The 18,105-nt window shown below is 39.0% G+C and overlaps 2 protein-coding genes and 1 pseudogene across 2 annotated transcripts; all 3 read left to right on the plus strand.

The window, feature by feature from the left end:
- The first annotated feature begins 1,626 nt into the window (after window positions 1-1,626).
- On the plus strand, window positions 1,627-2,612 carry LOC136684424 (chemokine XC receptor 1-like; annotated as a pseudogene).
- Window positions 2,613-5,029: 2,417 nt separating this feature from the next.
- On the plus strand, window positions 5,030-6,007 carry LOC136684425 (chemokine XC receptor 1-like). The gene has a single exon (XM_066659181.1). The coding sequence runs from the start codon at window positions 5,030-5,032 to the stop codon at window positions 6,005-6,007; it is 978 nt and encodes a 325-aa protein (XP_066515278.1).
- Window positions 6,008-8,424: 2,417 nt separating this feature from the next.
- LOC136684426 (chemokine XC receptor 1-like) lies at window positions 8,425-9,444 on the plus strand. Its single transcript, XM_066659182.1, has one exon. It carries the CDS (start codon window positions 8,425-8,427, stop codon window positions 9,442-9,444), a length of 1,020 nt encoding a protein of 339 aa, XP_066515279.1.
- The last annotated feature ends 8,661 nt before the right edge of the window (window positions 9,445-18,105 follow it).

Below are 18,105 nucleotides of genomic sequence, written 5' to 3' on the forward strand. Positions count from 1 at the left end.
AAATGGTGCAGAACTCTGCAGCTCGCATTCTCACACACATCAACACATCACACCTATCCTGTAACCTCTCCACTGGCTTCCTGTAAAGAGCTACATTAAATTCAAAATCCTTCTGTTCACCTACAAAGCCTTATACAACGCTGCTCCTTCTTGTCTCTCTGATTTACTTACCCCTTACAAACCTACTCGTACTCTAAGGTCCTCCTCTGTTGGATTATTCGACATTCCACGGTCCAGATTGCAGGGGTATGGTGACCATCTCATATATATATTACAGACTGGAGTCCATCTGTTGCTCTGTATACACTGTTTGTCCCCTTTCATCCTGTTCTTCAATGGTCAGGACAGGACCACAACTGAGAAGGTATGTTTTTTTGGTGGTGGATCATTCTCAGCACTGCAGTGACACTCACACATTTGTGGTGTGTTAGTGTGTGTGGTATGAGTGCTGCTGGAGTACTTTAACCCCTAAGTGCCACTACAGGACTGAGAATAGTTCACCAATCTAAACTATCCAGCCGACAGTGTCCTGAGTTCACTGATGAAGGACTAGAGGACGACCAGCACAAACCGTGCAGCAACAGATGAGCCACTATCTCTGACTTTACATCTACAAGCCAACAAAGTGTGTGTTTAACAACAAATGGACTGTACTCTGTAATTATAAAAATATAACGGCCTCCTGTGAGGTCAGTGGAATTCAGAGATTTATCCGTGAGTGTAGAAACAAGGCAGTGGTCATTATGTTACGGTTGTTCTGTGTAAATTCATTCATTCGTTGCCAGTAATTGCTTTCTTCTTTTCCTTTAAAACTGTCTGTGAGAACTACATTGTTTGGCTGTAATCAACATGACCACATTATGAAGTTGAGCTTTGTTTGTGACAGTGATATTGAATAAAGCCTATCCACCTGTACTGCCAGGATAGAACAGAGTTGAAGAACTGTCACATAAAATACAGCAATTACACTCACTAACCAAGACAACACCTAAATACACTGAGGGTAAATAGGGTAAAGGGGCAGGTGCTCAAACCATGCATCCAGTCCTGAGCAGCCTGCAGTCACTGAGAGACAAATCATTCATGTAATTCTGAAAATGTAGAACAACTACTGCTCACTAAACAAATTTTAAAAAGCTGGTTCAGTTCTCACTTAATGAGGAACAGAGGTGGTGGTGGGGTGTGAGTTGACTATAAGAAACACCCTCTCCTGAATTGTTCCTCTCAGTTCAAACGAGAGCTCAAACTGTTCTAATATCTTGACATTTTAAAAAGATAAAAGTTTGGTTCAAACCTAAAGAAACCACATTAATTTTTTCAGGTTTTCACTTTGGAGAAAATCATTTTATAGAATTATTTGGGCACAAAAGATATGGGTAAGTTCTGCCTTTTTAACTCTGAATCATAGCTTTTGATTTATCTTAGATTTAAAGCCAGTAATGATTTAAATGACTGGACTTTATAAATTCACTGACTTGCTGTAATGAAGACCTTCTCACAGAGAAATAACTTCCTTACTTCATGTGTTGTTAAGTGAAGAACTGTATTGAGACGAGATTCAGCACTAATCTGTTTTTTCTTTTCTTTTCAGAACACAGTACAGATGCAGAAAATAAACGTGTACCGATGTATGATACTTATGACGAGGATGAAACTGATGAAATATGTCGTAAGGAATATGTAGCAAGGGTTGGATCTATTGCAATTCCCATATTCTTTACCATCGTGATCATTCTCAGTCTCATTGGTAACGTAATGGTTCTGGTGATCCTTGCTCTCTACGAGTCCCTGAAATCATCGATCAACCTCTTCATCCTCAACTTGGTTGTGTCTGACCTGATGTTCACTCTTGGACTTCCATTTAGGGCCTGTTACTACATCTGGGGCTGGATATTTGGAGACGCAGTGTGCAAAGGTGTCCACTTTATTTTCTTTCTTGGACTTTACAGTAGCAGTGTTTTCCTGATGTTGTTGACTATTCAGCGCTATGTAGCAGTGGTCCACCCCCTGTTCTACAGAGGTTTGACAGAGACAGAACCAAAGGTAGCAGTTGTTCCTATCTTGGCTTGGGTGGTGAGAGCTGCAGCAGCAATACCAGCCTCAGTGCAAAGCTCTGTCATGTCTGACCCAGACGACACCAAAAGTCTCCACTGTGAGTTTAACAGCACAACAACCGTCATTGCTGTTACATTTGAACAAAACTGTTTTTTGTGGTTGCAGTTTTGGTCATGGCTTTTTGCTACATACGAATAGTTCAGACTGTCCTCAAGTCCCGAACACAAAAGAAACACAGGACTATAAAGCTCATCTTCTGCATTGTGGCTGTGTTCTTTGTTGGTTGGGCTCCTTATAACATTGTCATATTTCTACAGTCATTAGTTTATTATGGGATACAGACTTTTACAGAGTGTAATGTCAGTGATCATCTTGATTACGCATTTTACGTCTTCAAATTTCTCGCTTTCTCCCACTGCTGTCTTAACCCAGTGTTTTATGTTTTTGTTGGTGTAAAATTCAGAAATCATGTGAAGACATTTCTACAGATTTATATTTTTCATGAAAAAAGGTTCACAGACCCCACCAAGATTACACAACTGTCAGACCCAGTTTAGATACAGTATGGTCACAGAGTAAATGTTAAAAAATATTTTCTTAATATATAATTTTTATGCTTTGTACAATAGACGAATAAGTTTAGGTTTTGAAATTGTAACTAAGAATTTTATACTGCCATTATCACGCTCCTAAAATCTTGACCATATGAAGGCTGGGGAACTTGTGAAACCATAATGTTGGCTGTTTTTTGGAAATGAATCCTTTTTGTGCATGAATAATTGATTAACAGAAAATGGTAAAAATGTAAACTTGTGAAAATAATAAGATAATACTTTAAATTAAAGTAATAATTATGAGGAATATGTTTATTGTGTAGCTGTAAACACTGTAAATTTTTGTGGGTATCTTTACTTTGTAAAACTGACATTGCAGACCATAAAAAATCAGAACACACAGATAATTACATCCAGAGAATTTGGCACTGTTGGAACACTGCTGTGAGAACTTGACTGCATTCATCCACAAGAGCATTAGTGAGTTCAGGGTCAGATTTTGAATGATTAGAAGAGCTTTGATAAATACCTTCACTCTTATTCATCACAAAGGTGAGGGCTAGAGCTTTATATCTTCAGTGAATTAATTTCCCCTGCTCCAGTGTTATACGTCTCTAGTTGATGAAGCAATAAAAGTACACTGTTGAGCTGCTGGTTTGTTTTGAATTCAATGAACATAAAAAGGTTTGTGTGTATTACTCTGTATCAGTTGCACTTTAGAAATGTTTTCTCAGATAAATTATTATCAATGTTATGTGATAAAAAGGTGTTTATATTGTGTTTATATATAAGGTGTGATATATTTTTTTATTTGCTTTGCTATTTTTTAGACCACAAACTGTAGATTTGAACCTGTCAGTGCACAACGTAAATAAAACTCATTACATTTTCTGTGGCTGCTTCAGGGTCGCTCTGGTTCCAAAAAGCCACCCAGAATCTCTAGGAGACAGTTAGGAATACATTTTGGACAGGTACCAGGTCATCACCGGGTATCACATAGTCACTAACACACTCTCACCGACGGGCAGTTTCCCACAACCAATCCACCTACCAGCCTGTGATTTTGGACTGTGGGATGAAACTGATGTACCCAGAGGAAACCCATGCAGACACTGGAAGAACGCACCAAACTCCTCACAGACAGTGACTCAGGGCAGAGATTGAACCCACAACCCCAAGACCTGTGGTCCCCTGGTAAATGAATAGGAGATAAAACAATACTAAGCATACTAATCCTGGATTATTAAAAAAATCAACATTCTTAAATCACAGAACTGTTGTTTCATGTACTGAGCTTTGTACCACATGCACACACTAGTGCACTAGGTGCTGTGAACACGCACCCAGAGTGGGGGGGCAGCCATCACCAATGCCCGGGTAGCAGTTGTGGGTTCATTGCTTTGACGTGGATGCTCCCACCAATCTTTGGGTACCTTCCGGTACCAAGCCCGGTCCTCTAACCATTAGACCATGGCTGCTTGTGGCGTGTGGTGTGGTGATGCACTGTGTTTGTGTTATGATTGTTCTGTGTAAATTCATTCATTCGTTGCCAGTAATTGCTTTCTTCTTTTCCTTTAAAACTGTCTGTGAGAACTACATCGTTTGGCTGTAATCAACATGCCCACTTCATGCAGGTGACACTTTCTTAAAGAGAATGTCAGAGCTTTAATATTTGGTTTGTGACAGTGATATTGAATAAAGCCTATCCACCTGTACTGCCAGGATAGAACAGAGTTGAGGAACTATCACCTAAAATACAGCAAATTACACTCACTAACCAAGACAACACCTAAATACACTGAGGGTAAATAGGGTAAAGGGGCAGGTTCTCAAACCATGCATCCAGTCCTGAGCAGCCTGCAGTCACTGAGAGACAAATCATTCATGTAATTCTGAAAATGTAGAACAACTACTGCACACTAAACAAAAATAAAAAAGCTGGTTCAGTTTCTCTTAATGAGGAATATAGAGAATGGGAAGTAGTTTGACTTTAAGCCACCCACTCCTGAATTGTTCCTCTCAGTTCAAACGAGAGCTCAAACTGTTCTAATATCTTGACATTTTAAAAAGATAAAAGTTTGGTTTAAACCTAAAGAAACCACATTAATTTTTTCAGGTTTTCACTTTGGAGAAAATCATTTTATAGAATTATTTGAGCACAAAGATATGGGTAAGTTCTGCCTTTTTAACTCTGAATCATAGCTTTTGATTTATCTTAGATTTAAAGCCAGTAATGATTTAAATGACTGGACTTTATAAATTCACTGAATTGCTGTAATGAAGACCTTCTCACACAGAAATAACTTCCTTACTTCATGTGTTGTTAAGTGAAGAACTGTATTGAGACGAGATTCAGCACTAATCTGTTTTTTCTTTTCTTTTCAGAACACAATACAGATGCAGAAAATAAACGTGTACCGATGTATGATACTTATGACGAGGATGAAACTGATGAAATATGTCACAAGGAAACTGTAGTAAGAGTTGGATCTATTGCAATTCCCATATTCTTTACCATCGTGATCATTCTCAGTCTCATTGGTAACGTAATGGTTCTGGTGATCCTTGCCCTCTACAAGTCCCTGAAATCATCGATCAACCTATTCATCCTCAACTTGGCTGTGTCTGACCTGATGTTCACTCTTGGACTTCCATTTTGGGCCTGTTACTACACCTGGGGCTGGACATTTGGAGACGCAATGTGCAAAGGTGTCCACTTTGTCTTCTTTACTGGATTTTACAGTAGCAGTGTTTTCCTGATGTTGTTGACTATTCAGCGCTATGTAGCGGTGGTCTACCCTCTGTCGGACTGGGAGACAGGACAGAAGTTTGCAGTTGTTCCCATCTTGGCTTGGGTGGTGAGTGCTGCAGCAGCAATACCAGCCTCAGTGCAAAGCTCTGTCGTGTCTGACCCAGATGACAGCAACAGTCTTCACTGTGAGATTAACAGCACAATGACCGTCATTGCTATTACATTTGAACAAAACTGTTTTTTTGTGGTTGCAGTTTTGGTCATGGCTTTTTGCTACATACGAATAGTTCAGACTGTCCTCAAGTCCCGAACACAAAAGAAACACAGGACTATAAAGCTCATCTTCTGCATTGTGGCTGTGTTCTTTGTTGGTTGGGCTCCTTATAACATTGTCATATTTCTACAGTCATTAGTTTATTATGGGATACAGACTTTTACAGAGTGTAATGTCAGTGATCATCTTGATTACGCATTTTACGTCTTCAAATTTCTCGCTTTCTCCCACTGCTGTCTTAACCCAGTGTTTTATGTTTTTGTTGGTGTAAAATTCAGAAATCATGTGAAGACATTTCTACAGATTTATATTTTTCATGAAAAAAGGTTCACAGACCCCACCAAGATTACACAACTGTCAGACCCAGTTTAGATACAGTATGGTCACAGAGTAAATGTTAAAAAATATTTTCTTAATATATAATTTTTATGCTTTGTACAATAGACGAATAAGTTTAGGTTTTGAAATTGTAACTAAGAATTTTATACTGCCATTATCACGCTCCTAAAATCTTGACCATATGAAGGCTGGGGAACTTGTGAAACCATAATGTTGGCTGTTTTTTGGAAATGAATCCTTTTTGTGCATGAATAATTGATTAACAGAAAATGGTAAAAATGTAAACTTGTGAAAATAATAAGATAATACTTTAAATTAAAGTAATAATTATGAGGAATATGTTTATTGTGTAGCTGTAAACACTGTAAATTTTTGTGGGTATCTTTACTTTGTAAAACTGACATTGCAGACCATAAAAAATCAGAACACACAGATAATTACATCCAGAGAATTTGGCACTGTTGGAACACTGCTGTGAGAACTTGACTGCATTCATCCACAAGAGCATTAGTGAGTTCAGGGTCAGATTTTGAATGATTAGAAGAGCTTTGATAAATACCTTCACTCTTATTCATCACAAAGGTGAGGGCTAGAGCTTTATATCTTCAGTGAATTAATTTCCCCTGCTCCAGTGTTATACGTCTCTAGTTGATGAAGCAATAAAAGTACACTGTTGAGCTGCTGGTTTGTTTTGAATTCAATGAACATAAAAAGGTTTGTGTGTATTACTCTGTATCAGTTGCACTTTAGAAATGTTTTCTCAGATAAATTATTATCAATGTTATGTGATAAAAAGGTGTTTATATTGTGTTTATATATAAGGTGTGATATATTTTTTTATTTGCTTTGCTATTTTTTAGACCACAAACTGTAGATTTGAACCTGTCAGTGCACAACGTAAATAAAACTCATTACATTTTCTGTGGCTGCTTCAGGGTCGCTCTGGTTCCAAAAAGCCACCCAGAATCTCTAGGAGACAGTTAGGAATACATTTTGGACAGGTACCAGGTCATCACCGGGTATCACATAGTCACTAACACACTCTCACCGACGGGCAGTTTCCCACAACCAATCCACCTACCAGCCTGTGATTTTGGACTGTGGGATGAAACTGATGTACCCAGAGGAAACCCATGCAGACACTGGAAGAACGCACCAAACTCCTCACAGACAGTGACTCAGGGCAGAGATTGAACCCACAACCCCAAGACCTGTGGTCCCCTGGTAAATGAATAGGAGATAAAACAATACTAAGCATACTAATCCTGGATTATTAAAAAAATCAACATTCTTAAATCACAGAACTGTTGTTTCATGTACTGAGCTTTGTACCACATGCACACACTAGTGCACTAGGTGCTGTGAACACGCACCCAGAGTGGGGGGGCAGCCATCACCAATGCCCGGGTAGCAGTTGTGGGTTCATTGCTTTGACGTGGATGCTCCCACCAATCTTTGGGTACCTTCCGGTACCAAGCCCGGTCCTCTAACCATTAGACCATGGCTGCTTGTGGCGTGTGGTGTGGTGATGCACTGTGTTTGTGTTATGATTGTTCTGTGTAAATTCATTCATTCGTTGCCAGTAATTGCTTTCTTCTTTTCCTTTAAAACTGTCTGTGAGAACTACATCGTTTGGCTGTAATCAACATGCCCACTTCATGCAGGTGACACTTTCTTAAAGAGAATGTCAGAGCTTTAATATTTGGTTTGTGACAGTGATATTGAATAAAGCCTATCCACCTGTACTGCCAGGATAGAACAGAGTTGAGGAACTATCACCTAAAATACAGCAAATTACACTCACTAACCAAGACAACACCTAAATACACTGAGGGTAAATAGGGTAAAGGGGCAGGTTCTCAAACCATGCATCCAGTCCTGAGCAGCCTGCAGTCACTGAGAGACAAATCATTCATGTAATTCTGAAAATGTAGAACAACTACTGCACACTAAACAAAAATAAAAAAGCTGGTTCAGTTTCTCTTAATGAGGAATATAGAGAATGGGAAGTAGTTTGACTTTAAGCCACCCACTCCTGAATTGTTCCTCTCAGTTCAAACGAGAGCTCAAACTGTTCTAATATCTTGACATTTTAAAAAGATAAAAGTTTGGTTTAAACCTAAAGAAACCACATTAATTTTTTCAGGTTTTCACTTTGGAGAAAATCATTTTATAGAATTATTTGAGCACAAAGATATGGGTAAGTTCTGCCTTTTTAACTCTGAATCATAGCTTTTGATTTATCTTAGATTTAAAGCCAGTAATGATTTAAATGACTGGACTTTATAAATTCACTGAATTGCTGTAATGAAGACCTTCTCACACAGAAATAACTTCCTTACTTCATGTGTTGTTAAGTGAAGAACTGTATTGAGACGAGATTCAGCACTAATCTGTTTTTTCTTTTCTTTTCAGAACACAATACAGATGCAGAAAATAAACGTGTACCGATGTATGATACTTATGACGAGGATGAAACTGATGAAATATGTCACAAGGAAACTGTAGTAAGAGTTGGATCTATTGCAATTCCCATATTCTTTACCATCGTGATCATTCTCAGTCTCATTGGTAACGTAATGGTTCTGGTGATCCTTGCCCTCTACAAGTCCCTGAAATCATCGATCAACCTATTCATCCTCAACTTGGCTGTGTCTGACCTGATGTTCACTCTTGGACTTCCATTTTGGGCCTGTTACTACACCTGGGGCTGGACATTTGGAGACGCAATGTGCAAAGGTGTCCACTTTGTCTTCTTTACTGGATTTTACAGTAGCAGTGTTTTCCTGATGTTGTTGACTATTCAGCGCTATGTAGCGGTGGTCTACCCTCTGTCGGACTGGGAGACAGGACAGAAGTTTGCAGTTGTTCCCATCTTGGCTTGGGTGGTGAGTGCTGCAGCAGCAATACCAGCCTCAGTGCAAAGCTCTGTCGTGTCTGACCCAGATGACAGCAACAGTCTTCACTGTGAGATTAACAGCACAATGACCGTCATTGCTATTACATTTGAACAAAACTGTTTTTTTGTGGTTGCAGTTTTGGTCATGGCTTTTTGCTACATACGAATAGTTCAGACTGTCCTCAAGTCCCGAACACAAAAGAAACACAGGACTATAAAGCTCATCTTCTGCATTGTGGCTGTGTTCTTTGTTGGCTGGGCTCCTTATAACATTGTCATATTTCTACAGTCATTAGTTTATTATGGGATTGAGCCTTTTACAGAGTGTAATGTCAGTGATCATCTTGATTATGCACTTTACGTCTTCAAATTTCTCGCTTTCTTCCACTGCTGTCTTAACCCAGTGTTTTATGTTTTTGTTGGTGTAAAATTCAGAAATCATGTGAAGACATTTCTACAGATTTATATTTTTCATGAAAAAGGTTCACGGACCCCACCAAGATTACACAACTGTCAGACCCAGTTTAGATACAGTATGGTCAGAGTAAATGCTAAAAAAATATTTTCTTAATATATAATTTTTTTATGCTTTGTACAATAGACGAATAAGTTTAGGTTTTGAAATTGTAACTAAGAATTTAAACTGCCATTATCACGCTGGTTTGTTTTGAATTCAATGAACACAAAAAGGTTTGTGTGTATTACTCTGTATCAGTTGCACTTTAGAAATGTCTGTTTTCTCAGATATATTATTATCAATGTTGTGTGATAAAAAGGTGTTTCATATATTTATTTGCTTTGCTATTTTTTAGACCACAAACTGTAGATTTGAACCTGTCAGTGCACAATTTAAATAAAACTCATTACATTTTCTGTGGCTGCTTCGGGGTCGCTCTGGTTCCAAAAACCCACCCTGAATCTCTAGGAGACACTTAGGAACACATTTTGGACAGGTACCAGGTCAACTCCGGGTATCACATAGTCACTAACACACTCTCACCGACGGGCAGTTTCCCACAACCAATCCACCTACCAGCCTGTGATTTTGGACTGTGGGATGAAACTGATGTACCCAGAGGAAACCCACGCAGACACTGCGAGAACGCACCAAGCTCCTCACAGACAGTGACTCAGGGCAGAGAATGAACTCACAACCCCAAGACCTGTAGTCCCCTGGTAAATAAATAGGAGATTAAATGCATAGTAATCCTAGACTATTAAAAAAATTCAACATTTTTAATTCACAGAACTGTTGTTTCATATACTGGGCTTAAGTTAAGTCTAACACTGCACATGAAAACTTTGAAATTTGGCCTACATTTCAAAATCTAGTGGCCAAATATGAAGTTGAATTCTCTCTATTCCTCAGTTTTTATTTTACACAATATGACTCATGCTAAAATATCCCCATGACTGCATATAAATTGTGCTAAATGGAATCTTGATGGAACCCAGCCAGTGTCTCTCATTGCGAGTGTGAACACTGCTTCCTCTTTCATCCTGAAATAGAATCACAGAACAAACTATGAACAAGAATGAAGTCCATGCCACTTGACTGATATATCTACACCAGCCATTTGAATAAATTTTTATATTGCCCTACTGCGATTCTGCCAGTGACTCTGAACAGGCTTGGTTTAGTTCTGTACTAAAAAGGGACTAGCTCGGTCTTAAAATCAGAAAAAAACAGATCCAGTTTTGATTGATTTATGTATCACTCACCTCTACCATTTCAGAGAGAACTTCATCAAAAATACTGATAAAGACCTCGTCCCGGACCGCCTGCAGACTGGAGGTGCTGCAGTTTCCATTTGGAGCACTGAGGAACAAAGAAAGACAGGGTCGTCATATTCCTTAATAAATGATAACAATGAGATGCTGGCTTTATACTTCTCCAGTGTTATCTGAAACATTCTGAATGAATCATATGACTCATTAATAATTTTGTAGCTTTGAAATATTCACCAATATCCCCAACCACAGAGAACTGCATTTACAGTAACAGCAATCACTAGCGTTTCTACAAAAACAAAATCCACAGCCGCATTATATTCAGCAGAAATGAGCAGAGATGTATCAGCAGTTTCTAAAGGATATCCATTTGCTGTGTATGCAGTAATATATCCCTGGAAAAATTGCTCATGTACTGATGACTTCTAAAAAGTTCTTGGGTTCTTGATAAGGTGCTGCTTGTCAGTTGCTAAGGTGTTGTAGGTGATTGCTAAGGTTTAGGTGCTGGATGATGAGTTGTGTCTGTGCTGATACTATGGGTTGCTGCTTAGATGTTGGTTCTAGGTTTGAGCCACATTTGTTGGTTGTTGTTTAAAAAATGTGACCTGTAGGGGCATGTAGGTAGATTACAGTTTCCAGTGCATTTCTCTGGAATCACAATTTTCAGATAACTACTACTTTGGTGAGATTGTTACCAAAATGTTCTATTGGCCAAATTTGGTAGTTGTAGCTTGAAAATGATGACCTATGTAAAAATGTAAATTGTGTAGGATATAAACTTGAGAAGAAAAATAGAGTGGCAAGATTTATTTGACAAGTCAACTTGATTAACCAGGATCACAAAATTGTTTTATTTTCTCACATTTGAAAGTATACATTTTGCAGAGTCATGGTACACAGTGGAATATAGCTGTAGTGTATACAGCTGTAGAAAATGTGTCCCCTGGTTTCTTTCAATTAACAATTCCACACCAATTGACTTGGTAACACTTTACTGTATATAATCATACATAACAATTTCATAACATCTAATATTTTACTATATACACTTCTGTGAATTTTGGACTATGAGAACACACTCTTGTTGGTAAAAGCCTTCCCTTGATGACAAGCTTGGAGGGGAGGTGAAACAGGTTGCTATTGTTAATTTTATGAACTTTTTCATTGTTAAACTGAAGAAGGTTCATGGATCAGATTTACTTTAGATATAGTTCCTCTGTTGCTATAAGCAAAGGAAAAAGCTCCCCCCTCTCTGAATAATACAGTGAGTAACTTAAGCTTCTCATTTTGAATTATGTATGGTTGTTTTAGTGCACACACACACACACACACACACAAACGCATGCATGCACACAATTTATAATCAGGTCACTGCCTTTAAACATTTCATAATGTTGCAAAACACCAGTGTATCACTTTATTATCTTACAAGGAGAAGTTCTAAAATGGAACCACTGAAATTCAAGAAATCTTTGGTCATCACAATTCGAACCTTTGTTTATCTTCATTATTGATGTGCAGGTGAGAGGGATGAGGGATATACAACATCACTGGCCTGAAACTCCAAATTCACTGCTGTCCTACATTCTTAGAGAAAGTGTAACCTCATACACTATGTAGATCAGAATAATCTGTTCTCAAGCCAAAGAGATGTCTCTGTATATATCACTGCTCCAAGTAAAGAATCTTTTTCCAAGCAGTCATAATAATAATCTACTACACATATCATTAGAATTAAAAATAAATAAATAAATAAAAATTAGGAGGATAAGTAGACAATTAGACAGAAGCCTGACAAACTAAATATAAGAAGAGTTTCTTTATCATTTGGCGTTTTATTTATTTTAAACAATAAAAAATAGTCAGTTATATCTCCCACACCTCCAATCTTCAGTCCCAGATTGTTGTAATCAGCGGCAGTTACAGCTTGTATGGGTGAACTCACCTTATATCCCCTTCACCCCTGCGGTAAATTACCCTGTCATTTTTATTAAGCCTTTTCTCTCGCTTATTTTCTGTGGCTTTATTTTCTCAGGCGAAACACACACAAACACACACACTTTGACTCTATCCGTTGCTCTCAGTGTTCACAGAGCTCCCTTAACCAGCTACATAGACTCCAAATTAAACTTTTAAGCGGGGTTTATTTTCTGTTTAGAGTCGGTTCTTATCGTTGTGATATGATACAAATGTGTTAATGACTCCAGTTCAACGAACACTGCTGAGAGAGAATCGACTCTAAGAGTTTTGACTGCTTGTATGGAGTCGAATAGATTTTTTGAGAGTCGGCTCCTCATCACTAAATACATTTACTTTATTCTTCTGCTCTCACCATGTATAGAGACTTTGGAACCATACTCTGAAAACAATTATTAAATATATTATGAATAGTTCAGAGCAATGAAAAGAAGAAAGTTTTTTTAAAATAAAGTAGATCTAAAGAGAAAATATTTGTGACGTCGTTATGTTGAGTGAGTGCTGTGTCTCCCTCTGCTGGTGACTTTTATTTTTAGTCAGTCTACAATCATGGTGTTAAGTCATTTCAAACTTTAAATTAGGCCATTAACTATTTCAACCTTGGAATTACAGCTTCTAAATGATTTTGCTGTTCCACAGAGCTGTAACAGGAAGAATGGAGTCTGTGGCCGTTACGCCGGGTCCTCTGCTGGTTTACTGGACTTAGCAAGTTTTGAATCATGGGGAGAAGGGCTCTCGCGAGAAAGGCATAATGGGTGGTTTCTTAGATACAAGAAAGTGTATGGACACTAAGACAGAGAGAGCAAGAAGGAGAAAAAGAGCGAGCATGAGTGAGAGAGTGGCCATGCAAGAGACTTAATTTACACAGTAGAGGGAGCTGAAAGAGTTATGAGTCGTAGCTAAGTAACTTGCATAGGGTGACCAGACGTCCTCTTTTACCCGGACATGTCTTCATTTTTAGACTTAAAAAAATGTCCGGCCTGAATTTCACAAACCTCTGGGATTTTGTTTTTCTAGAACTTACATAGAATTTCGGGAAGCGTTTCATTCACTAGTCCCGCCCTCCCCTACTCCGATTGGTTCGCTTGAGTGAGAAGTGGGCGTCGTGAAGTAGCCTAAAATCTTCTGATTGGACGGTCTGACTGTAGAGCTACCGTTATTGGTCGATATCCTCTGTAAACATTTAATTGGTCAGTCTGCACGTCAGTTGTCGTCCACCCCCCTCCCTATTGTTCAGGGATATGGTAGCTCCAGAACCTACCTGTGCACCAGTCCAAAATTTACGCAATTATTTCCGCAAATATGATGGAATTTCACTCTGCCAATCTTACCAACTAGTTTTTGGACTGTGGGATAAGGACTGTGGGGCTGTGGGAAGCCTGTGGTTGACATGTGCTGTACTAGAAGGTTCATGAGGGGTGAGTCAGTCTCAAACAGGTGGACAGCCATGTTTTTTTATACAATAAAACTACATAACCAATCTGGGACAGGGCTTCTGTTGTGCAGGAGAGCAGCAGATGGGTAAGAGGAGCTAGAGGTGGTGACTAATGACATATTCATAGACCTCACACATACTGAATGAACATGAAATTGTAGATTGACATCTAAACCATTTTGGGGGCCTTTTGTTTTTTGGAAATAACGTTTAAATATGTCATTCATGAAGAGAGATTACTTTTTAGGAGTGTAGATGATGACTGGGGGGTATTTTCAAAACAAATGTGTACAACGTTATTTGCCTGATGGGACATAATGTCAAAGAAATATCTGATTCTCTATTTGGTTTAAATGTATTTTCCCACAACTGAACAATTTACAAGGCTGACGTTGTTCTACCTTAAATAAGGCAACGAATATAACTTCACTAAGCTGAGGATGTCTTTTTAAAAACTATTTAATTAATACATTATTTTTCAGCAAGTATAAATATACAACTCCCAGTAAACAGAAAATACACAGACTCCTCAACAATTAATACAGTGCTAATAATGTTTTAGCATTTTTAAATGACATATAATTAGATGTTGGTGAATTATCTGATTATTGCTGAAAGACACGCCCCTGAGGCTGATACAGTCTGTTTCCTTTTAAACCACTAGAGGGCAACCTAGGCTTAGTTTACATGTTTCCTCTTAGTAAAGTCACTATTCTGTTATGAAGACCTTTGCCTTTACAAAGTTAGTCAATTCTCTGGACTATGTTAGAAAGACTAACTGCTCCAGCGTACATTACTTTTGCAATTGCTATGTACACACCAAACTGTGACACTGTGTATAATTTGGTTTACATACAAACCTGAGGCTTTAGGGCTGTTTCTTGGACGGTTGAACTTTAGGGAGAAACTGTGTTACAGTGATTCAACTCTTCCCTTGACAACCACAGCATAAGCCTGTGATACTTGATGTATCTTACCGTTCTCCACAGTTATGACAGAAATATTGGGTATTATCTGTGTGTTTGTTAACAATGTACAGCAATAACAGCCTTTATTCGTGTGGAAAGTCTTTACTCTATATAATGGAAGATTGTTTTGAGGATTTGGTTGGATATCCCACATACACTAATATTTCCATAAAAACTTCCTTGGGAATTTCAGAAGGTTGGCATGAATACTCTTAATGCTGTTTATGTTAACAACAGGGCGGCACGGTGGTGCAGCAGGTAGTGTCGCAGTCACACAGCTCCAGGGGCCTGGAGGTTGTGGGTTCGAGTCCCGCTCTGGGTGACTGTGTGTTAGGAGTTCAGTGTGTTCTCCCTGTGTCTGTGTGGGTTTCCTCCAGGTGCTCCGGTTCCCTCCAACAGTCCAAAAACACACGTTGGTAGGTGGATTGGCAACTCAAAGGTATCCGTAGGTGTGAGTGAATGTGTGTGTTGCCCTGTGAAGGACTGGCGCCCCCTCCAGGGTGTATTCCCGCCTTGTGCCCAATGATTCTAGGTAGGCTCTGGACCCACCGCGACCCTGAATTGGATAAGGGTTACAGACAATGAATGAATGAATGAATGTTAACAACAGTTCTGACCCTATGCACATATTTGAATTTTCTTACTGCGTTATCAGTGTTTTATGTTATTTTTTGCACATGTAATGAATGTGAAATAAACAGAATGGTAAGATCAGGGAAAAGATTAATAGATGATACCAAACGTAGCTGAAAGTCTTCTTTTGGCTCCAGCACATTTCTGTTTTTTATCAGATCCAGTCTGCTCTGTGTTTCTTATTGTGACTTTCTTTTACACAATGAAGAAAAATGCCTCTGATTAGAGACACACTGATTGTATTGTTGACCGCATCTGACAAGAGTTTATTCTTGTGGGTGAGTTTTCATTTTATTGACACACACACACACACACACACTGTAAATTCAGTCAATGACACACACGGGAAACTCTCTCAAAGTAAATCTTCCTATGATCCTTATCAGTTTTCTTTTGTCTGTTTATTTTCCTTTCCTCTATTTCTCATCTATAGCTTCATTTTCCCTTTTTGTATTTGTTTTCCATTCTTATTAGTTTTTTTTCCATCCTTCATTTTTCTTTTTTTATTGTCTACAGATACGACTTAATTTGATGCTCTTTGTAACAAGAATACAAGAATACTTCCCTCTCTCTCTCTCTCTCTCTCTCTCTCTCTCTCACACACACACACACACACACAGAGTTGTGTGTATGTGTGTTGTTAATGGAATTAGACTGCTGTGAGATATGTGTATGTTGATGTTGTAGCCTGCAGTCTTTGCTCATCTCTGGCGTGCAGCAGTCTGATTGGATAATGAGCTGAAATTGCACTTTACTAAACTCTGCTCTTATTGGATAATGAAATGAAGTCAGACTCTGGCATACCATTCAGCTCCGGCCTTTCATCTGAGCTCCGCTGAGGCTTCTGCCGTGTCTTCTCTTCTTCCTCCTGAGAGAGGGAGCCTCTGTGTGAGTGGCTAATTCTGGGAGTAGCTAACCGCTCATGTCAACACACAGAGCACTGATGTTATCTCTCTTTCTTTGTGTGTGTGTGTTTGTGTATGTGAGTTAGAAGGCTTTCTCCATGCTCAAGGGCCTTGGTTCATTCAGCATAAACAAAAAACACATTATGGAAACCATCTGCAAACACATGTTATTCATCACTGCTTCATAAACATCCATATGAAGGTTATCTGCCAATATGAACTCACTGGCCACTTTATTGGAAACACTTCAGTCCAGTCCAGTTTATTTTATTTTAGTGCTGTTCCAGATGTTTGTGTTAACCATTTTCTAGTCCTTCATCACGGACCACAGAGCTGCTGTAGTCTGGATATTTCCAGGTGGTGTCGCTGATACTGGACACCACCAACATAAATGAGCAGTGAACTGGATCAGGAATGGTGTCCAACATCAAACTGTCATTTCTTCATGACATAAGCTTTTAGAGTCCACTTTTCACATTTGTGGAGGTTCAAATAGTAAATCCCTTACCACTGCTGCGTTAAGTCCAATGGATAGTTCAAGGAGGCTGAAGGTCCAAGGTCATTAAATCAGTAAGAGCAGGAAGAGGAAACCATAAACATGGTGCAGCCTAAATGCAGAAGCCATGGTTGCTGTGGTGATGGGGTTCAGTGAGTTAATGATTACCAGGACAGGACACTTAGCTGCAGAGCATCCTGTAACTGTCCACACAGTTAAAGAGCTGATGATTAGGACAGAGCAGGATGGTGTGTGTGTCTGTGTACCAGGAATATATCACAGCACACCTGTTTACACACTCACATTGTGGGGACTCAGCTGGTCCCCACAGGGTAAATCATTACATGTTAAAGACATGTTTTAATTTTGAGTAGGGTTGGACTTTAGGGTTAAGCTCACAGTAATAATGGAAGATCCTGTAATGTCCCCACACTTCACAGTTACAAGATTGTACATATGTTTGTGTGTATCAGAGAGAGAGAGAGACTGTCACCACCTGAGAGACAGTGGGTAACACCCACCTCACCATATCCCAACCTTGATTACTTACAATATATACATTCATTCAGTCATTATCTGTAATCCTTATCCAGTTCAGGGTCGCGGTGGGTCCAGAGCCTACCTGGAATCATTGGGTGCAAGGTAGGAATACACCCTGGAGGGGGCACCAGTCCTTCACAGGGCAACACAGACACACACACTCACACATTCACTCACACACTCACACCTACGGACACTTTCGAGTCGCCAATCCACCTACCAACGTGTGTTTTTGGACTGTGGGAGGAAACTGGAGCACCCGGAGGAAACCCACGCGAACACAGGGAGAACACACCACACTCCTCACAGACAGTCACCCGGAGCGGGAATCGACCCCACAACCTCCAGGCCCCAGGAGCTGTGTGACTGCGGCACTACCTGCTGCTCCACTGTGCCACCCTACAACATATACGTTATAAACCCAAAAAAATAAATAAATAATAATAATAATAATAATATATATATATATATATATATATATATATATATTTAATTTTTTTTTTCATATGCTGTTTTAAATGTTGTCAAACAATTCTTTTCACTACTG

Source organism: Hoplias malabaricus, unplaced genomic scaffold, assembly GCF_029633855.1.
Source record: "Hoplias malabaricus isolate fHopMal1 unplaced genomic scaffold, fHopMal1.hap1 scaffold_332, whole genome shotgun sequence".
In the NCBI taxonomy this organism is placed as follows: domain Eukaryota; kingdom Metazoa; phylum Chordata; class Actinopteri; order Characiformes; family Erythrinidae; genus Hoplias; species Hoplias malabaricus.

Excerpts from the sequence above, each read along its gene's own strand:
- LOC136684425 (XM_066659181.1), top strand. The coding sequence starts at position 5,030 with ATGTATGATACTTATGACGAGGATGAAACTGATGAAATATGTCACAAG.
- LOC136684426 (XM_066659182.1), top strand. The coding sequence starts at position 8,425 with ATGTATGATACTTATGACGAGGATGAAACTGATGAAATATGTCACAAG.